At 41.6% G+C, this 27,508-nt stretch overlaps 1 protein-coding gene across 1 annotated transcript; it reads right to left on the bottom strand.

Moving 5' to 3' along the window:
* Positions 1-3,788: 3,788 nt before the first annotated feature.
* rpz (rapunzel) lies at positions 3,789-9,658 on the bottom strand. Its single transcript, XM_076106818.1, has 3 exons — positions 9,609-9,658; positions 6,896-6,978; positions 3,789-6,015 (listed from the first exon to the last, which is right to left on the bottom strand). Exon 3 carries the CDS (start codon positions 5,962-5,964, stop codon positions 5,281-5,283), a length of 684 nt encoding a protein of 227 aa, XP_075962933.1. The 5' UTR covers positions 5,965-6,015; positions 6,896-6,978; positions 9,609-9,658; the 3' UTR covers positions 3,789-5,280.
* Between the last annotated feature and the right edge of the window lie 17,850 nt (positions 9,659-27,508).

Here is a 27,508-nt window from a genome sequence, read left to right as displayed (position 1 = left end):
TAATACAGTGGTTTTCGGATTGTGAAGCACTAATATTAAGCAGTGACCGTCTCACAGCACGTGTAGGTCTAGTGAGCAGATCCACCAAAGTGATTTTTCCCTGTAAATTTCTGATTGTTATATTCAAATTATTGATAATCTATTTAGTGTTTCAAACAAAAAATAGATAAAAAATAACTATCTGTGCAGCAGAGCAACTTAACATTGCATATGGAATATAAACTAAATGCTTTTCAAATAATCTGGGTCTCTTTTTCCTCATGAATGAGGTTTCTCAAAAAGCACACACTAGTGTTAACACGAAGACGCTTTCTCCTTGAAGGTTATAAAATACATTAGTGAGTAGTTATCTAAATATCACAGAGCTGAAACAAATCATTCATCAACACTCGCTTGCTTCTCCGATGGGAGGATTTGCTGCTTTTCTTTGTCGTTTGTGATAAACTAAATATATTTCAATTTATGAGTGTTGGTCAGACAAAATAAGACATTTGAAACTGACAAACTACGGACATATGAGCATTTTCACTGTTTTTTACATTTTGATTGAAGAAACAATTAAACAAATAATCCATAATGAGTTGCAGCCCTTGAAGACAAATGACAATCTTTTTGTCATTTCAGGAGATAACTATGAAGGTTAATATAGACATCAGAATTAAATGCAGGATATACAAAAGAAAAATGTACCTTGACCCTGCTTTGACATGGTGAAGAAGGTAATGATGTCATATAAACAAAATGAGGGCCTGAGATTACGTGGATGAGACATGCCCTTGGGTCTGCCTATGACTCATTTCAGAACAGAACAGACCAGACCAAGGCCAAACCAGGTTTAAAAATATCATCCTCGCATACAACAAGATAAATGACTTCTTCTCTGTTCAGATGTTTGTCAGTGGATGGACCCCAGATGATGAGTCACCCAACTCCACAAATTAACATCGACATTAATTTGGTTAATCTGAAAATGCTATTTCTATATTTAGATGTGGCAAATAAGCAAACAACTGAAAATCAATTCATCAAATAAATACATAGTGTATATGCCAGAAATATCCATTAACTAAAAAAAGGTTTGTCATGTGAACAAGCTGCACCATGTTCAACTGTCAGTCGCACCCAAAAGAAATGCGCAACGACAGTCTTTTTACGCACAATTCCCCTGAGCATCGGACACACCTTGCAGCGTATTTACCCGCTCTGATGGGAGATAAGGACATTCATCACATTCCTATAATAACAATGCTGTTTTTTCTGTACCTGAATGAAATAAATCTGCTGGTCCTTCTCGCTTGATGAGCTCCAACAGCTGCAAACAAGTTTGTTTTTTTCCCTGCAAGTTTGAGGATTTTCCCACGGTTCTCTCTAGTGTGGAGCTGAGGAGGGGTCCAAAAGTAGGATCCAGAGAGGAAGAAGAAATGCGCACTCAATATCTGCAAAGGAGAGAGGGGGAGGAAGAGAGAGAGGGAGAGGGAGAGAGACACAGACACAGACAGACAAACTGCAAGAGGTGACATATGTGGTCGGTTCATTTTCTTCTCGGTCTTCGTGGCACCATGAAAGGACGATTCAGTCTCTTCTCAAATAAACTGAGCTGAATTTAATTTTCTGTTTTACTGTTTATCATTTTCAACATATCTTCGATGGATTTTTTTATCTGAGAGGTTTCTTGCGCTCTTGGTGCAAATGTCTCTTCTTCATCACCATCATGCGGTTCAGCTGTTGTTGAATGTGAAAGGATCCAAACTTGAGGTAAGACGATTGGGAAACGAATTTGTTTTGTCTGTTTGATGTTAAAGTACGATTAATTTATATCATTTTTTTAATTTTACCCACAACTTAAATTATAAATGGATGTGCACACGAAGGTGTGGTGTGAAGTAAATACACGCCGTTTTGATTTGTAATAGATTCAGAATGTGTTAAATGATAAAGATATAAATGTTCAGGGAGCGCATTAGTCAACCACACAGCGTTTATTTATAACTATGCGCCACCTCTCTCCACTCAGAATTGTCACAAATAGATCTGGTTAAAACACGCTTCTACATTCAAAATGAACACTGAATTACGTTTATTTTTTCATGACTCAGAGGACTTTATAGTGACATTAAACCTCACATCCCCTTCATCTGCGCGCACACGACGCGCCCCGTGCGTCCAACTGAACCTCCCTCACAAAAATAAACCTCATTACGCAAATCGTTTCTCCTCCAAACCACGAAGAGCTTCACCTCATATATGAAGACATTATCTTCGTTTCGTGATGAATACTTTTATCTGAATTTCTGAAATGCACTTATTTTTTCAGGTGGAAATGGATTCTCCGAAACGAGCTCCTGTCATGGAGAGAAAATGAGCTCCATCACATGATGGACGACGTGCGTCTGTGGCTCAAAGACACTCATCGTTCCGTCTGCGGAGTATAGGTGAGAACCTCAATTCTTTGTTTCTCAGTAATCTGCATTTCAAACGCCTGCAATGCACATTTTCCTGTTTCGGTTCCCTTAACTCTGAGCTGTGAGTCAAACCTGTTCAGCTGGGAAACGATGCATGAGGGCCATACCAGAGGTATTAACCCAGGCCAGGTGCCCATTTTACTTCACCTGAGGTAAATCATTTCCCCCTCTTTTGAAACTATAAATACTTTGGATTGCGTTCGCACAGGTCTTGTAGCAGATCTTAGAAGGAAGTATAGGCTCTTTTAGCTCGTCAGTTTGGAGGCGCAGATGTGATGCTTCATTCCTGTTGGCCCTCAGGGAGTTCAGTGAAAACAGGTGTAACCATGAAGCAAGTGAAGTACTCACGCCCTCTTGCGTACAAATCAGTAAATTGCACCTTTTACATTCCCTCTTAGCTCGCTGGCCTCCTATGCACCATCTATGGACATTTTCTAAAATTCACATTTGATACCAATAAAAAGCTCTCATTATACAAAGATGCCAAATAGGCACAATTATGGGCAATTAAGACGATTCAAATCTCTTAAACTATTGAAATGAGTTGGAATGATGCAGTCATACAAAACAAGTAAGTATTTTTGAATATGTTCAGCTGAAATGGAATTAGATTTGAACAAAATATCCAAATAATTCAACAACAATCATTGATAGTGAATGAAAATAGTTTAAAACCAAAATATTAGATCAAAAAACAAAACCTGACATAAAAATAAACATATTTTCTCTACTTACATTTAACTATTTGAGTTTTGTCTTGTTTTTCCTCAGTGCATGAGTGCGATTCAACATTAGCGCCTGTTTGGCAGTAGAGTGTGACATGTACACACTCTGACTGTGTGTACGTGTCAGAGTTAGAAAGCAAATATTACATTTTTCATTCAATTAGCTTATTTTGTACACAGCAGTAAAAATGTATTAATATTTATACATGGTGTGTATATATATATATTTTCTACTCATACTTGCAATGTATTTTTGGCATTTGTTTTGTGCTTTCATGGTGTTTTCAAGATTATCCAGAAATGTTATATAGCTAAATACACTATATGGCCAAAAGTACTGTGTATAGACACCCAAACAATATACCCATATGCAATAGTTGATCATTTCATTCCAAAACCATCTGCTGCTACAAAAGCCTCCATTATTTGTGGGAATGCTATCCTCTTGATGTTGGAGCTTGGTTGCAGGGGTTTGCTCCTCTTTAGCCACTAGAGGTCAGACACTGAAGACTGGCTCAGTTGGTGTTCCAGATGTGTGGGTGGGTTTAGGTCAGGTCTCTGTGCAGGCCGGTCAAACTCTTAAATAAGTGACTACTCCAAATCAGCTTTATTCACTCAACGTTTATTTAACAAAAAAGGCAACATATTCACATATATGGCATTTCACATAAAGCCTTTAAGAGGTTCATATAATATTCCTCTATATCGACGGCATTTTGACAGCATGTTTATGTCGCGTATACCGAATCTGTTGTAATAATAAGAGATATTGCACAATGCCACAGAACCATAAAGCAGCGTAGAACAGAGTTGTGTTGAAAGGATGAGAGTAAAACGGGCTAGACATATGTGTGAAACATGAAAAGAATATATAGAAACTGATAGATTTGAAAGCCATTAATGACGATCAGATATTGTTTAGTGGTCACATGTTTGGTTGACTGTTCTAATTTACAACTCTGCTGACTCTGAACGGTCCTGATGCAGCGATCTAAACCAGCTGGTACTATCGCTGCAACCGGTTTACTAAAACAAGCGAAGAAGACACATTTACAAAAAATATTTCAACCACGAGTTTGAAATCTGTAGTGTAAAGACCATTCAAAACACAATGCATTAAACAATCATAGTTCAATGATTAAGACAAAAACCCTTAAAATAATAATACAAAAATAATACAAAACTATTGGCACATTTAGGCACTGTTGGTCAGACGAGTGAGCGTATGAGAAGAGCCACAACTTTAAATGTTTTCAAGGCTCTTAATTGCCTTACCCCAAAGAAACCCATTGATAGTCTATGTATCTATCTATATATAACAAACATAGTTGGTGCACCTCCTGCACATGTAATAGAAAATAAAGTGAAGAGTGGAAGGATTCAACCAGTGACATTATAACTTCCTCTAATACATTTAGAAAGTCAAATACCTCTGTTGTGTACAAACATCAAACTATTGTGGGTAGTGAAAATAGTCTAGATCTCAATTTGTTTAATTAGTTCTCAAATGTTCCTTTGTGTGTCCTTCTGTGGGGATGTAGTGTTAAAACAAATCAGATTGTGTGCTGTCAGTGTTTGTAATTAACCACAAATGTTCACTAACTGTAAAGAAAGAAAGAACTCTGTACAGCAGCGTCAGAAATTAGTGTAAAATGACATATTTCGTGCTCGACAGCAACAAGTATGCATAGTGTTTCATGAACGCCATGCACAACAAACATACAATATATGTGACACATATTATGGTAATTTGCACATGGCGGTGTGATAATTATATGATTTTACGTCTGTAGTTACATTCATAGCTACGGGAACTTTGGGATGTCTGTTCCTTGTTTTGGTTTGCTTATTTATATTATATATTAGTTATAACTTAACTCCCTCTTTTGGCAAACAAAGTGTCTCATAGCAGTTATGTCAGTGGCATAAGACAAAATATATGAGAGCCTTTTCAAATTCTAAGGACTGAATATGAGGCCCTCTAGTGGAGACGAAGTACGACAGCAGCGTCATACATGTAATGTGGACATGCGAGTCCTGACTATGAAGGAAAAGCAGCAGAGGAGAAAGAACGCTCTTCTTCTTCTTCCTCTTCATTTGCACCTGGAAAGAGCCTCCTGCATCTTCTCTTGCACGTGCTCCATCTTCTCGGACCACTCCTCGCTCAGACCCTCCTCGTCGTCTCCGATGACGGCGGCGTATCCCATGAGGGCGATGAGGCCGATGCAGAATAGGTAGGTGAGGCGTGTGCAGAGGCGCTCCATGGTGCGACGGTCGCCTTGCGAGTGCTTCAGGTACACCTCCAGGATTGGTCTGCTGAAGAGCTTGGGCTTGCCCACCACGCCGTCGTAGAGCGTGTGCAGGTTCTGGTCTCCCAAGTCATTGGAAAAGCTCTCCTCGAAGTCGTCCTTCTTGCGTTCGCGGTGCTCCGGCCGCGCCTCCACCATCTCCATGAACTTTCTGAACTGGTTCTTCAGGTTCTCCTCCACGCGGCAGTACTGGCCGTCCAGCGTTTCCTTCTTGATCTGCACCAGCGTGTTGCGATTCATCTGGGAGAGCTCGTCCAGCGCCCGGTGGACCGAGCCGAACTCGCGCTTCAGGGTGCGGATGTCCTCGTCGTCGACGTGGTGCAGCACCACCCGGATCAGGGAGCCGGCCACGCCAAAAATGGGGTTAACCACAGCTGCTGCCGAGGAGATGGTGGCCACACACTGGAGGACTTTCACCAGGCCCTGCTTCAGCTTGGCATGGTCCTCAAGGATCTCCTCTTCCATCATATTGTTCAGGCTGGTGCAGATGTTGAGGTCACTGAGTGCAGATGTTGACGTCTGTGAAAGACAAGGATCATAGTTTATTGTAATTGATGGTCTTTAGGATGCTGCAGCCACATTTATCACAATGAGGCACTCTGTTTGTTCATGGGACCGTTTCAAGTGTAGTATTAAAGGGGCATTGCACCAGTTGTACACATTGAGTTCAGCTGACTCATCTAAAGGAGTACTACTCAAACCTGGGGAAGTTTTACAATGCGTTCTGTGGCTGTGCTTTAATTACAGGGGAAATGGAGACAATTTGTTACACTTCTAATGAATTGATTCAAATAATTTGCTGGGGTAACTTAGAAAGTGTTTGCCATCAAGGATGAACTACATGATATCAAAGCCATGTTGTTTTTAACCTCAGTAATAATACTCCGAAGGGATTTATTGTATATTATTAATTTGTTAGACTGCTAGTTGGATGAAAAAAGCAAATGAAGGCACCAACCTGGGCTCTGTAAAACTATAGTGAGCGTTTAGTTTATGAACAAAAAGATTCATCAAAAAAGTCAAAGGGCAGATAGACAATATAATTAACAGATATGAGATTCACTTATAAATCAATGTGCAGAAAACAGCCATGAAAAAGGGATAAAAAACGGTCCATTGTTCTGGTCTCGCAGCTATAAATCCGCTTGAAGACTGTGTGCAAAACTGATCCCACAGAAACAACAACATTTGGACTGACAGTCTTTACGCAGAGCAACTTGTATTCAGTTGCGCTCCACAGAAGCGTATCGCTGATTAGTTGAGTCCCTCTCAGCCTGATGTGTCTTCTGACAGACACATTTTCATGGCGGCTTCACAGAAAATCTGAACATGACAGACAACAGATGATGGTGAAATAAATCTGCTGTCAAACTGTTGGAGAAGACTCGTGGCTTCTTACATCAAATCTCTTCTGTTCTTCAGGAACCTCGTCCTGGAGTTGTTGCACTGATAAAGGGACTCTGGTCCTGATCGGGATGATTCCTGAAACACAAGACAAACGGGGATTAAAGCACAATTCAAAAATATCCAACACAGGATGCATAGTATAGTACAGATTTTGATTCATTCTCTCTTTGAACCAGGAAGTGAACAGACTCTTGTCCTTTGCTGGTTGCAGTTTTTAGCAGTGAAGGAGTTAACAGCCTTTCTGCTTCTGTCTGACGGTGCTTCATTCAGCACTCGAGCCTTTCAGCACCAGGCTGCTCTGTGTGTGTTTCTATGGACAGAGCTGATAGCTCCTCACAGCTAAATAGGGAAGGCATGCTAAGACACTAGCAGCAGCTAATGGGCGGGCCAGTGGAAAGACAAATACGCCACGGCTGACTGAGCCGTAAGACTTGTTTATTACATAACAGAGGCTGCTTTTCAACACATGACACGATACTTTAGAGGCAGAATTAAGAGGTTTAAAGTAAAATGTGTGTGCGCTGCAAGACTACAAGAGGGCGCAGTAAAAGCTCTGTTCACACCTGATACTTGTTTGTTAAAACAGGATTAAACAGGAGTCTTCCCTTAAATACACGCATAATATAGGACAGCTTGACATCTGAGCTGTTTCAAGGACTCATGTTCCCAACAGTCTCTTGTTATCTTCTACACCTCAGTAAGTCGGTTATGGCTCGGCATGCCTGCTATGGTACTACAGACGCATACCAGTCTGAGATTACAATATAGCCACAAAGATAATCACAAATGTGTTGTGCTGACACTGGGGACCCACACAGCTGATGACCACAAGGCTGTGCACGTTCAAACAGGCCGTGAGACACACTGTGAGGAACAGACCGGTGTGTGTTTCTGTTTTGTTTTCGTCCCTTTCTTTTTTAAATACCCGTGTCCACCAGAGGAGGGCAGTAACTTAACTTGTAAAAACAGCCATAATATCCACCATCTGATTTCAGCACCATCACTGTGGACTAAAAGCAGTGACGCTCTGGAGCAGGATTTAACCCGTTAGCTTCAGATTGTAGACTGGCTGTAGATGATGTGCTTAAATGCACAAATTCAACACAAAAAAAAGAGCAAATGTTGAACTTTATTTAAATACTAGTGAAACCTACTCATATAAAATCCTGTAAAATGAGATGAAATCTATACAAGATGCTTCTGAAATGTCACTTTTGATAAATGCTGTCATTTTCTTTTTGCATTACATCACCTTTGCATTTGTGCTGAAAGCCATTAATGCCTTTTGTTTAATTTTCCTATTGTGAAGAATAATGACTGCTGATAAAAAGAGTTATTTGCTTCACAGTTGGTACTTTGCAGCTGCAAAATAATCCTCAAATGAAATGCATGCGTGTTATATTTTAATTATTGTGTCCCTGTTTTCACAGAGGATGTTCTACAACAGAAATGCTCCGTGTGACGCAACACAGTACGTCAAGCTGCAAGAGGAGAGGAAGGTAATGAAAGGGTTAATTATTACAGTTTATTTTACACAAGTTACCTCTCTGGCACAATACCACCAGACAATTGAAGATATATTATGAATATTAGATGATCTGAGCTATATTTAATAACAAAGTGGGTGATTTTGGTGAATCATGCATCTTACTGCCGCTGCATTTGAATCTGCAACAGACAATTAACCCTTTGTGCAAATTAAATTAAATCATTAAATTGAATCTTTACCTACAAATGTCTTATCAATCTGAAGACAATTTAGGATTGAGGTGTAATCATATTGGTTTTACATGATGATACAAATATGAATTAAGAGATGATAAATAACACCAAATACCGCAGTTTGTGGGTTAACTAATCACTGCTCTCTAGCAGCATGGCCTTTTAAAGAAAGCACAGAACCTCCACATCTCAGTGACAAAGTCTCGGCCTAAAGTTGCGGCTCGGTGACTCAATATTCTGCCATATTGTGCTTCTACACAGACACAAGCTACAAGAAAATCTGAAGTTTGAGTCTCTGCTGGGAAGAAACGTTTGACTCCTGTGTTGGTTGTAAACAAAGCAGCTCTGTGTGTCTAATCAGGAAGTGTAACGCTGCTCTCACCTGTGTCCCTGCAGAGGAGCGGCCATCTTGAATGTTTTCTATGATAGCAACAATGCTAGGCTAACCCACATTCACACGTTATATTCTATTAAAGGTATCCGTACAGGACATAGTTCACATTTTCTTGACTTCTTTGACTGATTTCCTGCCACTTCTTTGTGTTTAATGACCGTTTGCTCTCTCTCTACAGATCACAGCCTGTGGGGCAGTTGGGACACTTTCCTAAGGAAGTGTACAGCCTCGAGGCTACTGCAGTTCAAACAATACGTTCATTAATGAAAGCTAACATACAACAATGAAGTATCTTCCGGAGTTCTTCTGATTACGAGTACTAAAACAAGCAAAACACCCCCTCTGCCAACAGCTCAGGGCCAGACAGCCGCCTCCCGGCCCAGCTATGGCTCCCTCTAGCCGTGCCTCCATATTTCCTTGTTAATGCACCATAATGCCCTGGCCCTCCCTGCTCTATCACACTACAAATACACCAAAAATATACCTGATAACTTCACTTTCTCTGTCTAAATGTGGAGTATATAGTCTCCATCTGCGTCTCAGCCAACATTGGGCATCATTGGCCACAGCAAACGAGAGGATTTCTTACCTTTTTGAGAGTGGCTATTGCTATACCTCCCACTCCAAAGTCTCAACCTCGGTAGCCTCCTTCTTCTTCCCAGCAATCCCTGCAAAAAAGGACACTTCCATGTATGATGAATATGTAGGGGTGAACAAATTGGACTAAATGAATTCTAAAGAGCCCATATAGCTCCCAAAACCCAGAATTTGCATTTTTAGCTCCAGATACCAATAAGCTCCAAATTGCCATTTTAAAATGACGTGTCAATAACATTAAACGGTAAAACCCACTCCTCAAATACACCATGTCCCACCCCTATTGTTTCAACTTATTCTGGCCCATCTAGTACTCATACAGTTGATAGTAAAGAGCAATTGTCAGTCAATGCGCAGCTGCGTACTCCGGCGCATTCTGCTACCCTTTGTGCGTTTGTCAAGCCTTGGAGCATCTTTGGGAGGCTACAAATAGCCCATTGGTGGTATTTATGAGTCAAAGAGACCCTTATCATGTGGACTGGACCAAAAGAACGGGAAGGAAAATACTTTCATGAGCGAAGAATCCAACCAGGAAAAGAGAGAGCTATGGAACCAAAGGGACCTCTCCAAAAGTGCACAGGTGCACCCAAAGGCACAGAGAGCCATCTAAAGGCTCCTGGAGGGGAAAAAGGGAAGTTTATCCGACTTAGAAAGTAATGATAATAATAATTCCGTTTAAATTTTACCAATTCCGCTCAAAAATTAAAGGCTACACTCAATAATTGTCGAATTTAAAGTATATTCATAAGCAAATCGGATTCTGAAAAATACACCAAATGGCACAGATAGTGATTTGGACCTTGACGTAAATAACTTCACGTATTTAAATATATATGAATTACTTGGATATAGTTTTGTTGATAATGACAGCACTGTAGCGACGCTCACAAATTGAAATCGTCTATTCTTACCAACCAAGCAGGCAAAAGCCTGAGCTGTAAACGCACCAGTTCAGTGCGCCAAAGTAGCCATTTGTCTGGTCCTGTATCCAGACCTGAATGACCAATAATTTAGGCCTGTAGCACAAAATATAAATATATATGCTTATACGAAAATCCATGCAGGCAAATCTACTGGATTGTTAAATGTGGAGCGACTGCGCCGGCAGTTGAAGCTGTTTTCCCCAAAACAAACCTCTATGCAAATTCTGATGGCAGCTGCCAGCAGAGCGTTAAAGAACAACCCTGTTCCCTTCAACGCCTGACTAATGTCTGATGTTTACGTCGTGTATTACAACAGCAGATAGTCACAAATACGATGGGCGTTTGCCTCCTTGCGTGCCCAGACCTGAGCCTCCAGCAAGTTAAAGACCCCGCATCCCCTCTCTGGGACACCAAGCCTCAGGCGACAGCAGCACAAGAGAGTCACTGTCCTCCCTGTGGTTTGTAGTGGAAGAAAAAATAGAAATAAAAACACGTGTCCGTTAGAACCGATAAAGCCTCCGTTGTCTGCTCAGAAACGACTGTCCACATCGACCGTATTGTCGGTAAAAGCAGGCGCATGTAATGTGTAGGCTCTTTATTCAGCACCACAGCCGGAGCTTGAGCCGGACGCACGCCTGTCCTCATTGTGCATTTACCGCAGCAGCTGTCAGACAGATCACATTTCAGACTGAAGTCACAGTGCGATGAATACTCACAGGTCCTATATAATACTGTAATAACATCTCTTGTGCAAGATCAGCTGTGCGTCGGTCAACATGGGTAATATGTAGGCTGAATGACAAACCACTTCTGTTGCAAGATTGTCTTGTTTTGTTCTTTTAGCTGGGGGGCAGGAGGAGCTCTCTGCTGACGGTTTGAAAGCCGCGTTCATGATGTCTAGAGGCAGTGAGTATAAACGGCACAAGAGGCATAAGTGTGACTACAAATCAAGCGATACAGATCCAAGACTTTGGATAAAACATTTTATTTCACAATATACTGTAAGCACATTATATTGTCTGATTTCATTCAATGTGTAAATATTTTAAAATAAAAAATAAAACAAATATTGGTTGTTGTTGTTTTTTTTACTGTGCAGAATTTCCAGAATAAAAAAGACAAATAGGAGAGACAAAGATTAGAGATGATTGTTTGATTACAATACAAAAGACAATACCAGAATGTTTTAACTTATTTTTGTTATTTAATAACATGTTTCAAAAAATATTAAAAATGTACGTCTTACAAGTAAAGATTTAACTGGTAATTCTTCATCTGTCATTTACATGGAGATGTTGTACATGGACATGTCATTTACATGGAGATATTACCTTGATTGTAGATGTCAGACTCCAGAGGCGCTGGTGTGTGTGTGTGTGTGTGGGGGGGGGGGGGGGGGGGGGGTTGGTTATCAGAGCGTCACTGTGCTTTGTTTACATAGCCGGGCTGTGTGCCTTTTAGTGAATGTGAGCTTGTCTTTTAGTGCAGTGGTCCCCAACCACCGGGCCGCGGACCGATACCGGGCCGTGGATCATTTGGTACCGGGCCTCACAGAAAGAATAAATATTATATTATTTCCGTTTTATTGATTATCAGAGTCTGAAAGAAGTTTTATTTTGAAAAATGACCGGATTCTCTCGCAGTTTCATCAGCCTGTGCCTCTTGACACATGTCAAGAGGCTTGTCTCGGTCACGTGCCCTCAGAAATTAAGCCCGCAAACTAGCGAAAATGAGTAAATAACTTTTGGAGAGCTTCTTTGCAAAGAGGAAAGGGCCACTAAGGAGACAGAAGAAGAGCCGACAACTTCCGAGAAAATGAAAGCTTCATTTAACAGACAATATCAGGAGTCTAATTAAATATCAGGAGTAATTCTGACGCGCCAAGCCCGCTCTGCAGAATATGTGGCGACAAAGGATCAGCTGCTGGAGGTTGTAAATGACGGTGGCCTTAAAAGTATGTTTGAGACAACAACTCTGCTGGTGTTTGGATTAAAATCAAGGCTGAATATCCTGAGATCGCCACTAAAGTACTGAAAACCCTGCTTCCATTTCACACATCCTCTTTGTGAAGTGTGACTTTCTGCAGTGACAGCAATCAAAACAAATTGACGGAGTAGACTGGACATCAGGAACAGACTGCGGGTGTCATTGTCTCCCATTACCCCAGATGGGACCGTCTCGTTGCAGAGAAACAAGCTCAGGGCTGCCACTGATTCAGCGTTATTGTGAGTTGTATTTATTCATGCATTTTATATTTGTTTTCATGCCGATCGTATCATTTTATTTCGTCGTGTTTTTCCGCCACACCTTGAAGGCCGGTCCGTGAAAATATTGTCTTACATGAAGCCGGTCCGTGGTGCAAAAAAGGTTGGCGACCTCTGTTTTAGTGCATGCGAGCTTGTCCCAGTGGTACAGCTCTCATAGAGCGGTTACAGCAGATAACACGGTTGAGAGCTGTGTGGAGGCAATAGATGTGCTCTCAATTTTGAATTTAGCACCGTTAAAAGGAGAACATCTGGGAAACAAGCTTATTTGCATTTTCTTTCTTGTGATTAGTAGTTTTAATGATATGACACTGCGGACAGGTACTGCTAATAGTTTACGTTTGTTCTGCATATTTTAATTGCATTCATTTGCCGAAATGCAAATAGATATCGCCCTACACACTGAGCTCAATCAAGAAATATATCAGTACCCTTAACGTTAATTAACCATGGCTGACATTACATTGGGGTCTCTTTCTCCTGAAATCACCTATAGCTACATGCACTCAGGACTGAAATAAAATCATTGACCAGCTTATTTAATGATCATCACACCTCCCAAACAGAACTACATCCTGGCCCTGATTCATATGGAGTTTCTTACAGCTATCTCCTACTTGGTTATATACAAACTATAACACTGATGCAATCACTTCAGCCAATTAACAAGAACATAAGGAGCCTCTTTTGACATCATTTTTTAATATGTTACTTACAGAGTCCACTTTTGGATAAAAATTGAACAAGGGATTTTACACAAACACATTTAGGTTCTCCAGTATCACTGTAGATTTCAAGTCAACGTTTTATTGTTATTAAGAGAGTATTTACGCTTTTATAGAGCAATCTAGATGTTGGTCAGCTTGATTTGAGATATTTCTGTAGTTAGTTTTGAATAAGAAGAAGTCTGGGCATTTCATGATGTTTGTGTGTTTTAATGTGCTTATGAACAGTAAGTGTGTGTGCATCATAAAAAATAGAAAAGGCTAAAGTAGGCCAGCGGTTCACAGCACCACATGAGCTTGAAGGAGCCGTGCACGTTCCCCTTCTCTCCCACGCTGCCTTCCTCTTTGTCCTCCTCCTCCTCTGCCTCCATCTTCCATCCCTCCTCTCCGGTACTCTCGTCTCCCCTACTGATTTGCACAATCACAAGATCTAAGGACAGAGAGTGTCGTGCAGATTGTAAAGCCCTTTAAGGGAGAATTTGTGATTTGGTGTATGCTATATCAAGAGAGACCAAACGTTTTTGATTGTGGGCCATACACAGAAAAGTACAAGGAGTAACTTTTTATTTAAAATGTAAGTTTCAACAAGTTTTACTGCAAGAAAATAAGTGTTTCTAAATTAAAAACTCCATAGAAAATGTATTTTCTGTCAGAAAAACTATGCAACACTGCTAAACAGTTTGACATTATAGTAGTTCATTTGTGAGCCCACATATACCAACATTATTTTTTATTGAAATTGATTTCATACTTTTAAACTCTAAAACAGTTTGTGACGTTATAAATCTGTAAATAAGTTAAGTTGAAAAAGGCAGAAATGAACAAATATTGGTTTCTGTTGACGATCTGAGCTCCTGTTGCGTTAAGATTACGATGTAGATGAGATACAAATGTAAATGTAAGTCTGATATTAAGGTGTAACAAATGGAGCAGTTTCTGTGCCAAATGTAGTCAACGTGTACTAAGATGTGCAATGGACATGCAGTGCAATTTATTAGAAATGTGCTTAAGCCATTTTATAGTTTATTTGAAAAAAATTCACTGCAAGTAGTTTGGCCACCCGCAGGTTTGTAAATATATGTAAATATAAAACTGACTTGTTTTGACATGATGTAATCGTTATGATGGAATATAACACATCTGCATTTCAGAAAACTTGTGATACAAAGAAAGATTGCCTTCATGTAAGTTATCAACTGGGGAAGTTTCATTGTGAAATCAATGATTTATTTATTCTACTCTATTCCCCTGTAATGTCTTCAAAATATCTGTACTTTCACAATAAATATCTTTAAAAAATGAGTTGTTTCTCTGAGCCAGAAATCTCAGTTTCATTCCTCTCTATGTTCTGAAGGTTTTTACAGAAGGGTCAGTTAAATGTCATTCATAGCCTGATGTATACAGCATTTTATTCCTAAAATTATTTTATGGCTGTTGACAGTAATTTCAGATTCATGGAGTGACACAAAGAGATATCCTGAATCCCTTTGACTCTAATACGTCAACAACGTGAAACAAGGATTTTGAACCTGGCTTCAGCCAATGTTTGATGATTTCTGTTCTGGAAATGTATACAAATTATCAAATATTTAATTAGATAATGCCAAATTCTGCATATTTAAACATAACATTTCAGCAAACCTGTAATGCAAAAACATTGCCTTAATGTAAGTAATCAGTTGGGGAAGTTTCATGGTGATATCTATTAATTATTGTTTTTTTTACCCAATTCATCTATCATGATTTTCAGAACAGACAACACAGATCTGAATGAAATGTGTATTTTATGGGTATTTTTACGTGCATTTCTGACTTTGAATGACTTTCTGATGAAGTGTGTTTTATTTGAGTAATGAGGTACTGATCATGTATTTTCAATAAAGAGGAGAAAACAAGAGAAACATCCTTAAATGTTAAACGTTGATGTGGATTTTAAACCGATCCTCCTGAATATTAGAAAAAACCCAGAACAACAGTCTGTGGTCATTTAGCATACAGACACCTCTTAATACTATTATTGTTATTTTTCAAAACTGCAGAGTGAGAGAATGTCAAGTTCTAGTGTGCTGATGCCTTCTAGAACTTGATGACATCACTAGAATCAGAATCAGAATCAGAATCAGAATCAGAGAACTCACCTGTTCTTCATAAACTGGTTAGATTTCAAGTCAGATAAATGTTTTGGCTTCAGCATATGGGAGGAAACCTTTATCAGACAGAAAACAAGTTTCATGGTAAGTTGTTTCATATTGTTTGTTTAAGAGTAAATAAGTAAAAGAGTTTCCTTTCAAATGCAAGAGAGCTCAAACTGTTGGTTGAAATGTGAAAATCAAATGTTTACAAGGTTCTTAGTTTATTCACATAAAGTATACAGTTGAGTCCACTGATCTGCTTATATGTATCAATAAACTGATGTAATTACGTAACTACATAATCAGCATTAGCTTTTAAAGTTGCACCCCATCTTGCGTCTTATTTTAAGTTTATAATTTCATATTTATGTATTTTATCTATATATCTATGTATTTTATCTGATCTGAAAATGAATGAACAAGCATTACAGTTGCTTTACAAACATGAGATGTGATTTTAAAAAAAAGTAGATAAAACAAGCAGGAAAATTAAGCAACTCAATTTAGAAAGAAGATTGATGACTTTTTGATTGATTTTACTTTTGAGTAGTTCTCAAAATGTTTTGAGATGACATTTTAAATCGGCTATCATAAAAATCCTTCTCTAAACTTTAAAGGGGGCATGTCATGCTCATTTTCAGGTTCAGACTTGTATTTTGGGTACCTACTAGAACATGTTTTCATGCTAACCCACTATTTTTCGACACTCCGGATATCCAAATGTATGTGCACATGTATGAAAAAGTTTTTTTCACGATATGTCCCCTTTAAACAACGAGATATCATTCCTGCATGCAAACTCGTTTTGCTGATGTCTTATTTTATCGGGGGGAAATAACGTGTTGTGTGCATCTTTTCCTTCCTTCCGTTCAACAACAGAATCGGTGACCTTCTCCTCCCCCTCTTCTGATTACTTGGTTCAGGGCATTTTGGGGGAGGGGAGCTTTGGTAAAGTCGTCAAGTGCTTGAAGTTAGCCACGAAGGAGAAGGTGGCTGTGAAGATCATCAAGAGCAGCCAGTACACGGATGATGTTAACGAGGTAAAAGAGAAGCGCCAAAGGTTTAATTTGTACGATGCTTCAAATGCACTTAAACCGTTCACCTTAAAGTTAAAGCTAACATTTAACATGTCCCCCCCCCCCCCCCCAGGTGTACATCCTTCAGAAACTGAGAGCTTTCAACGCAGAGAGATTCAACTTCGTCAGGTTCAACGAGGTTTTCGTCTACAGACAGCACATTTGTCTTGAATTTGAAATGTTGGACATCAGCCTGCTTGATTTTGTAAAGCTGAAACCTAGAGAGTCCCTCTCTGTGAAAGAAATCCGCCCAATACTGCACCAGGTAGGCTATCACAAGAGGTTTATGTAAAGGGCATGCAGGAGGTGGACACCTGCAGGAATAACTTTCCATTCCTGCATGGCACATTTACAGTAACAGTGACAGAATTACTTAAAATTCTTTGTTAGTTTTTTTTTTTTTTTTGGGCTCTTGAATTCAGACAGTTAGACAAAAGTAGGCTTCTCTTTATTAGCCGACGACAATCCATTTCAATGGCCAAAATGACAAGTATTACTGGCAGGTTTTATTACAAGGTTATTTATTTTATTTTATTAATTTATTGTCATTGTACAACAGGGTTGCACAACCAAATGTAAACTGCAGCCCCATTTTGATACATAAACACAAAAAACACCTTAAAAATTAACCCTGAAATGACACTCGGCCTCAAATATCATCAAAACAAAGCAAAATAAATATGAACTGATCTGGTGTACGCCACAGCTGATTGACCTTTTAACATGTTTCCTTCATGTCTTCCAGATGGCCACAACTCTGCAACTCCTGAGCAGCCTGGGAGTTGCACATACTGATCTGAAACCAGACAACATCGTGATGGTGGACCATGTAAACCAGCCACTGAAGATTAAGATGATTGACTTTGGGCTGGCCCGTCCTGTTTCTCAGCTAAACCAGTGCTTAGTCATGCAGCCACTGTATTACAGGTAAGTCATTTGTAACACTGCACTGTTCGTTTTTATTACAAATAAAGCAGCCGAAGCAAAAAAAAAAAAAGCCAAAACAATGCATGTATCTTTTCGTTCTCTCAGGTCTCCAGAGGTCATCTTGGGACTTCCCGCTAACGCAGCCATTGACATGTGGTCTTTGGGCTGCATTGCTGCGGAGCTGTTCCTGGGCCATGTGCTGTACCCGGGCTGCAGCGAGTTCCACGTGGTAAGTGTTACGCGTGAAACAGTCATGAAATTGAAATCTAGTCATTTTCAGCATGAAAACAATGGAAGGTCAATTAGGAACCTTTTATTGGTGGTGGACACGCGATTTAAACGCATCCACTTGACCGTTCTGTTAACATTGTTAAATAAATCCAATTGAAATACTTTTATTTGTAAGTCTGCTCAGCGACACGAAAGAAATGGAGAATTCGTGTCCATGTTCATGAATCACTAGAGTAAAATGTCGTGACTACTTCATGAACTGCTTGTGTTGTCTATTGTGTATGAGCTACGAAAACTAACATAACCATGAACATGCTCACACTTTTTTATTAGTTTATATTAGCTTACGCACAGTAGCTTCAACAGCATTTCAGAGGAACATTTGTATTCGCTTTCTTTACAAAAGTTACGTGAGGATCAATAACCGCTCTCAAGTCTGTGAGTTAATCATGGAGCTAGATCCAGGAGGCGATTAGCTTAGCAAAAAGACGGAAAGCAGCGGGAAAAGGCTAGCATGGCTCTCTCACCAAGAGACAGTTTTTTAAAAATGCGTAATTAATGCATGACCTGTATCTCAAACAGAAATGTAAAGACTACAGTTGTTGCTAGCTATTTACTCATGCTTTCAGTCTTCATGCTAATCTAAAATAATCACCTCTTGGCTCCAGCTCCAACCTTAATGCACAGACATCAGAGTGGCATCAATCTTTTCATATCAGTCTTTTCAAGAAATCAAACAAGAGAACTTCCCAAAATGTCAAACAGTTACTTTCATTTTGTCAGCAACAGCATAAAACTTGTGTATTGTTTGTATTGAGTGTAACTGACTTTGTGGTTTTGTGTTGTACCAACAGCTACAACGTATGGAGCACGTCCAGGGTCAGATGCCCCAAAAGCTCTTAGAAAAAGGTTCCAGAACCAAGTACTTTTTTAAGAAAAAGACGGGCCATAGATGTTGGAGATTAAAGGTATATTACTCAGTGGCTTTCACATGTCTGTCTTTTCATCGTATGCCACTCTCTGTGTTTGAGACAGATTAGCTAACCGAATATTATTTATTTTCCAGACGTCTAGTGAATACGGAGAGTTCACACGGTACGAGGGATTGTTCAACTCTCTTGATGATTTGAAGAAGGTAAAAAATCCCATTTTGGATAATCAGCTTTTTAGTTCTCAAACGTGAAAACATTCAACTACAGTCTCATGGCAGTTTGTGAAATAGTCACGAAATGCAATTCATTGTTTCGTGTGCAGGGACACAAATAGTCTATTTTTTCCATGTTGCTCTGACGAATGTCCCTACGCGGATGCGTTTACTTTGTGTGTCCACCACAAAAGATGGATCCTAAATGACTTTTCATTGGAATTGTTTACGTCCTGAGCAACACAAACATGTACACGAAACCGATAGTTTGCATTTTGTGACTATTTCATGACCTGCAATGATCCGGTTGAAACATTTGCTAAAAATCCATTTCCACGAGCCACTCAGATAAATATCAACAGATTTGACTGACCTTTGCGATTTACTCTGATTCAGATTAGACCACCCTGCCATCTTTCCGATGACGACACCATGGCACAGATCAAAGATCAGGAGGACTTTGTGGACTTGCTCAAGCAGATGCTTCGACTGGACAATGGTAAACGGATAACGCCCGGCCTGCTTCTTGAGGATCCTTTCATCACAATGACCTATCTCTCTCACAGCTTCCCTGACAGCTCCTAGTGAGTCCACATGAAAATGCAATGGGTAGAATCTCTGTGCTGGTTCCGATTGATGGATTAATGCTGATTTAATGATTGATTTTCTTTCAGCATGAAATCAGGCTGTGAGATAATGGAAGTCTGTCTGTATCAGGCCTCAACCAGCACCACCAGCCAGGTCATTCCTGCTTGGCACAATCGCCAGGAGCATCCCCTTGTGCTGGAGAATGCAAAGGCGCTCAGCAGGCTCTCCATCCATGATGACCCGAGGCATAAATGCATAAATCTACGCAGCAGCTCACCAGAGATGGACACAAACCCGCCTCACGACTCCAAAGAGGCCAAACCTTCAAGAAATAGGAAGTTGGCCACTTTTCTAGCCTCGCACAATGAGTTGTAAGTATTGTTTTATTTGTCTGTGTTCATTTAAGCTTAATGTTAAAATTGAGGAGATTCAAACACATTTCATCTATGCAGAACTGACAGCGACTCGCCAGAGAGGAAAAAGGCGAAGATGAGCCTGGATGAGGGGGACACACTAACAAGTGAGCGCCAGCGTGATGTTGGACGACGGAGCAGCTCACCAGAGATGGACACAAACCCGCCTCACGACCCCAAAGAGGCCAAACCTTCAAGAAAAAGGAAGTTGGCCACTTTTCTAGCCTCGCACAATGAGTTGTAAGTATTGCTTTATTTGTCTGTGTTCATTTAAGCTTAATGTTAAAATTGAGGAGATTCAAACACATTTCATCTATGCAGAACTGACAGCGACTCGCCAGAGAGGAAAAAGGCGAAGATGAGCCTGGATGAGGGGGACACACTAACAAGTGAGCGCCAGCGTGATGTTGGACGACGGAGCAGCTCACCAGAGATGGACACAAACCCGCCTCACGACCCCAAAGAGGCCAAACCTTCAAGAAAAAGGAAGTTGGCCACTTTTCTAGCCTCGCACAATGAGTTGTAAGTATTGCTTTATTTGTCTGTGTTCATTTAAGCTTAATGTTAAAATTGAGGAGATTCAAACACATTTCATCTATGCAGAACTGACAGCGACTCGCCAGAGAGGAAAAAGGCGAAGATGAGCCTGGATGAGGGGGACACACTAACAAGTGAGCGCCAGCGTGATGTTGGACGACGGAGCAGCTCACCAGAGATGGACACAAACCCGCCTCACGACCCCAAAGAGGCCAAACCTTCAAGAAAAAGGAAGTTGGCCACTTTTCTAGCCTCGCACAATGAGTTGTAAGTATTGCTTTATTTGTCTGTGTTCATTTAAGCTTAATGTTAAAATTGAGGAGATTCAAACACATTTCATCTATGCAGAACTGACAGCGACTCGCCAGAGAGGAAAAAGGCGAAGATGAGCCTGGATGAGGGGGACACACTAACAAGTGAGCGCCAGCGTGATGTTGGACGACGGAGCAGCTCACCAGAGATGGACACAAACCCGCCTCACGACCCCAAAGAGGCCAAACCTTCAAGAAAAAGGAAGTTGGCCACTTTTCTAGCCTCGCACAATGAGTTGTAAGTATTGCTTTATTTGTCTGTGTTCATTTAAGCTTAATGTTAAAATTGAGGAGATTCAAACACATTTCATCTATGCAGAACTGACAGCGACTCGCCAGAGAGGAAAAAGGCGAAGATGAGCCTGGATGAGGGGGACACACTAACAAGTGAGCGCCAGCGTGATGTTGGACGACGGAGCAGCTCACCAGAGATGGACACAAACCCGCCTCACGACCCCAAAGAGGCCAAACCTTCAAGAAAAAGGAAGTTGGCCACTTTTCTAGCCTCGCACAATGAGTTGTAAGTATTGCTTTATTTGTCTGTGTTCATTTAAGCTTAATGTTAAAATTGAGGAGATTCAAACACATTTCATCTATGCAGAACTGACAGCGACTCGCCAGAGAGGAAAAAGGCGAAGATGAGCCTGGATGAGGGGGACACACTAATAAGTGAGCGCCAGCGTGATGTTGGACGACGGAGCAGCTCACCAGAGATGGACACAAACCCGCCTCACGACCCCAAAGAGGCCAAACCTTCAAGAAAAAGGAAGTTGGCCACTTTTCTAGCCTCGCACAATGAGTTGTAAGTATTGCTTTATTTGTCTGTGTTCATTTAAGCTTAATGTTAAAATTGAGGAGATTCAAACACATTTCATCTATGCAGAACTGACAGCGACTCGCCAGAGAGGAAAAAGGCGAAGATGAGCCTGGATGAGGGGGACACACTAATAAGTGAGCGCCAGCGTGATGTTGGACGACGGAGCAGCTCACCAGAGATGGACACAAACCCGCCTCACGACCCCAAAGAGGCCAAACCTTCAAGAAAAAGGGAGTCGGTCACTTTTGCAGCCTCGCACAGGGAATTAAGGTAGGTCTGATTTAACTTCTCTGGAATGAAAAAAATGTTACCGTTAAAACTCGAGAGTAAAACACATTTTATCTATGCATAAATCTACGCAGCAGCTCACCAGAGATGATGGACACAACCCCGCCTCACGACTCCAAAGAGGCCGGACCTTCAAGAAAAAGGATGTTGGCCACTTTTGTAGCCTCGCACAGGGGATTAAGGTAGGTCTGATTTAACTTCTCTGGAATGAAAAAAATGTTACCGTTAAAACTCGAGAGTAAAACACATTTTATCTATGCATAAATCTACGCAGCAGCTCACCAGAGATGGACACAAACCCGCCTCACGACCCCAAAGAGGCCAAACCTTCAAGAAAAAGGGAGTCGGTCACTTTTGCAGCCTCGCACAGGGAATTAAGGTAGGTCTGATTTAACTTCTCTGGAATGAAAAAAATGTTACCGTTAAAACTCGAGAGTAAAACACATTTTATCTATGCATAAATCTACGCAGCAGCTCACCAGAGATGATGGACACAACCCCGCCTCACGACCCCAAAGAGGCCGGACCTTCAAGAAAAAGGATGTTGGCCACTTTTGTAGCCTCGCACAGGGGATTAAGGTAGGTCTGATTTAACTTCTCTGGAATGAAAAAAATGTTACCGTTAAAACTCGAGAGTAAAACACATTTTATCTATGCATAAATCTACGCAGCAGCTCACCAGAGATGATGGACACAACCCCGCCTCACGACTCCAAAGAGGCCGGACCTTCAAGAAAAAGGATGTTGGCCACTTTTGTAGCCTCGCACAGGGGATTAAGGTAGGTCTGATTTAACTTCTCTGGAATGAAAAAAATGTTACCGTTAAAACTAGAGAGTAAAACACATTTTATCTATGCATAAATCTACGCAGCAGCTCACCAGAGATGATGGACACAACCCCGCCTCACGACCCCAAAGAGGCCAAACCTTCAAGAAAAAGGGAGTCGGTCACTTTTGCAGCCTCGCACAGGGAATTAAGGTAGGTCTGATTTAACTTCTCTGGAATGAAAAAAATGTTACCGTTAAAACTCGAGAGTAAAACACATTTTATCTATGCATAAATCTACGCAGCAGCTCACCAGAGATGATGGACACAACCCCGCCTCACGACTCCAAAGAGGCCGGACCTTCAAGAAAAAGGATGTTGGCCACTTTTGTAGCCTCGCACAGGGGATTAAGGTAGGTCTGATTTAACTTCTCTGGAATGAAAAAAATGTTACCGTTAAAACTCGAGAGTAAAACACATTTTATCTATGCATAAATCTACGCAGCAGCTCACCAGAGATGGACACAAACCCGCCTCACGACCCCAAAGAGGCCAAACCTTCAAGAAAAAGGGAGTCGGTCACTTTTGCAGCCTCGCACAGGGAATTAAGGTAGGTCTGATTTAACTTCTCTGGAATGAAAAAAATGTTACCGTTAAAACTCGAGAGTAAAACACATTTTATCTATGCATAAATCTACGCAGCAGCTCACCAGAGATGATGGACACAACCCCGCCTCACGACTCCAAAGAGGCCGGACCTTCAAGAAAAAGGATGTTGGCCACTTTTGTAGCCTCGCACAGGGGATTAAGGTAGGTCTGATTTAACTTCTCTGGAATGAAAAAAATGTTACCGTTAAAACTAGAGAGTAAAACACATTTTATCTATGCATAAATCTACGCAGCAGCTCACCAGAGATGATGGACACAACCCCGCCTCACGACCCCAAAGAGGCCAAACCTTCAAGAAAAAGGGAGTCGGTCACTTTTGCAGCCTCGCACAGGGAATTAAGGTAGGTCTGATTTAACTTCTCTGGAATGAAAAAAATGTTACCGTTAAAACTCGAGAGTGTAACTCGAGAGACGGAGCCAACGTGGTGTTGGACGACGGAGCCAACGTGGACAACGTGATGTTGGACGACGGAGCCAGCGTGATGTTGGACGACGGAGCCAACGTGGTGTTGGACGACGGAGCCAACGTGGTGTTGGACGACGGGGCCAACGTGATGTTGGACGACGGAGCCAACGTGATGTTGGACGACGGAGCCAACGTGATGTTGGACGACGGAGCCAATGTGATGTTGGACGACGGAACCAGCGTGACTTTGTATCTTCCCCGGAGTCTTTGTGCTTTCTCTCCTCACAGGTTTCCTCACACGACGGAGCCAATGTGATGTTGGACGACGGAACCAGCGTGACTTTGTATCTTCCCCGGAGTCTTTGTGCTTTCTCTCCTCACAGGTTTCCTCACACGACGGAGCCAGCGTGATGTTGGACGACGGAGCCAGCGTGATGTTGGACGACGGAGCCAACGTGATGTTGGACGACGGAGCCAACGTGATGTTGGACGACGGAACCAGCGTGACTTTGTATCTTCCCCGGAGTCTTTGTGCTTTCTCTCCTCACAGGTTTCCTCACACGACGGAGCCAACGTGATGTTGGACGACGGAGCCAACGTGATGTTGGACGACGGAACAAGCGTGACTTTGTATCTTCCCCGGAGTCTTTGTGCTTTCTCTCCTCACAGGTTTCCTCACACGACGGAGCCAGCGTGATGTTGGACGACGGAGCCAGCGTGATGTTGGACGACGGAGCCAGCGTGATGTTGGACGACGGAGCCAACGTGGACAACGTGATGTTGGACGACGGAGCCAGCGTGATGTTGGACGACGGAGCCAACGTGGTGTTGGACGACGGAGCCAACGTGATGTTGGACGACGGAGCCAGCGTGATGTTGGACGACGGAGCCAGCGTGATGTTGGACGACGGAGCCAACGTGATGTTGGACGACGGAGCCAACGTGATGTTGGACGACGGAACCAGCGTGACTTTGTATCTTCCCCGGAGTCTTTGTGCTTTCTCTCCTCACAGGTTTCCTCACACGACGGAGCCAACGTGATGTTGGACGACGGAACAAGCGTGACTTTGTATCTTCCCCGGAGTCTTTGTGCTTTCTCTCCTCGCAGGTTTCCTCACACGACGGAGCCAACGTGATGTTGGACGACGGAGCCAACGTGATGTTGAACGACGGAACCAGCGTGACTTTGTATCTTCCCCGGAGTCTTTGTGCTTTCTCTCCTCACAGGTTTCCTCACACGACGGAGCCAACGTGATGTTGGACGACGGAACAAGCGTGACTTTGTATCTTCCCCGGAGTCTTTGTGCTTTCTCTCCTCACAGGTTTCCTCACACGACGGAGCCAACGTGATGTTGGACGACGGAACCAGCGTGACTTTGTATCTTCCCCGGAGTCTTTGTGCTTTCTCTCCTCACAGGTTTCCTCACACGACGGAGCCAACGTGATGTTGGACGACGGAACAAGCGTGACTTTGTATCTTCCCTGGAGTCTTTGTGCTTTCTCTCCTCACAGGTTTCCATGGATCGTGGTTTCATCTGGACCCTGGTCCTTCCTCCCACCATTGTCCTGCTGACTCCAACTGCTAATATCACTTTTATTATTACTCACATTACTATTTCATATTACCGATACCATTAATGCACATTATTGACCTGCTTCTTCACCAGAGCATATGTGCTTTCTCGCCTCACAGGTTCCTGTGGATCCGGGTTATACCTGGACCTGGTCTTGCCTCCTGCCGTGGTTCTGTCATACATCGAATGTGTTGTAATTACATTGAATGTGTTGTAATTCTGTTATGCTGTTCTACACATGACATCTATTGCACTTCTGTCCATCATGGGAGAGGGATCCCTCCTCTATTGCTCTCCCACAGGTCTCTTCCTCTTTTTTCCCGGTTAAAGGAGTTTTTGGGGGAGTTTTTCCTGTTCTGATGTGAGGGTTCCGGGACAAGAGGATGTCAAATGTGTACATATTGTAAAGCCCTCTGAGGCTAATTTGTGATTTTTGGCTATACAAAAATAAATGGAATTGAATTGAATGTTGTCAGCGTGATGTCGTGTCGTGTCGTCTATGTCGGAGTGAGGTAAGACGACAGACACAGATTGTGGTAAGGCGACGGAGCCAGCGTGATGTTGGACGACGGAGCCAGCGTGATGTTGGACCACACAACATTGTTTAGTTTAGTTAATTTATTTGGCACAATGTAAAACAATAATTGTGCCAATAAAAATAAACAAACGTAACAGAGATAAATAATATCACAGTCCGATAGTCGCATGTCGATGTGTCCTTGGGCAAGACACTTAACCCCAAAACTGCTTCCGTAGCTGTGCGTACGGTGTGTGAATGTTAGATAGTCCTTCCGAGGCCATCACAGCCACAGCAACTCAGCTGGAATGTTCAAAAGGAAAAGACACCGCCAGAGCTGCAGTCCAGCACCTCTGAGGCTCAATCCTACAGAGACAAAAAAAAAAGGCAAAAGAGGGACACTTTCGAAGCCATACAGGGAGATGAAAGGTATGTGTTGCATATCATTCCTGTACTGATTAAACAGTATATTACGATATTTTTCTGCTAAAATTTGAAGAGATTCAAACAGTATTTAGTCTATGCAGCAGTCCGGAGAGCGTCGGGAAGGAGAAGAAGAGGATCAAGACGGATTTCATCGAGACTCACGCAGGAAGGCTTAATTAAAGCAGCACACGCTTGAGAAAGTATGTCGCAAAAAGTCCTTAAAGCAAATGATAAAAAAAGGTCGTTCTATAGTATGTCGAAAAAAGTAATTATGTCATAGTATAGCATTTGAATTATCTTTTATTATCTAACATGTTCCAACAAAAGAACCAAATGTACATTTTGAGTCTTGCCAGTAGAATTTGAACAACAATTCTGCATCTGTCATCTACACAGATATATGTTGAACTCATAATTTGACCATTATAGATGCCTCGATTGTAGTTACAGACGTTGGACTCCAGCGGTGCTGTATTGATACAGTGGCTGTTACATAAGAGCTACTGTACAATAGCTTTATTGCCTTAGAATACATTTGCAGTTAGCGTTTTCTACTGGCATGCAATGCAGTACACTACATGAAGAAAAAGAATACAACGATGTGAAATTAGAACCAAAGTGATAAAAATGCAGTGTTTTTCTCAGGGTTAGTTGTATATTTCAACAATGAAGAAACACAAATGACTTATTTTAAAAAAGAATTTCAATAAGCAGACCATATCAGACGACCTGGAACAAATCTCAACTTCATCACTACAAATTAACCAAAAAATAGTAACAAACATCCACAAAGCCCTGTGTTTTACACAATATAACATAATTAAATATACCATTGAATATAAAAATCTCGTCCATCAGCTGCACATTATTCCTCCACTGTTGGTGTGGGATCCTGCTCTGTTAGGTTCCAGTGTGTCTCCAGACGGCTCTATGTTCTGGAGCAGGTGTGCGTAATGCATGGGCTCGGTTTGGTGGCGAGCGTTTTTTCGAGCGTAGTACTTCTTGGACGCGGCTCTCCACGCCTCCCTCTGCAGTGACTGAGAAGTTTCAGGTAACTCGGATATCAGCGTCCTCCTTCTCTTGTCCACAAAAGAGATGGGTTGTGTATACCTGGAGTCTGTAATGTGGGGGAAGGGGCCGGAGTGTGACTGGAAGGGG

Source organism: Anarhichas minor, unplaced genomic scaffold, assembly GCF_050575085.1.
Source record: "Anarhichas minor isolate MPS153535 unplaced genomic scaffold, ASM5057508v1 ptg000035l, whole genome shotgun sequence".
Lineage (NCBI taxonomy): Eukaryota > Metazoa > Chordata > Actinopteri > Perciformes > Anarhichadidae > Anarhichas > Anarhichas minor.
This window is presented reverse-complemented; position numbering and strand designations above follow the sequence as displayed.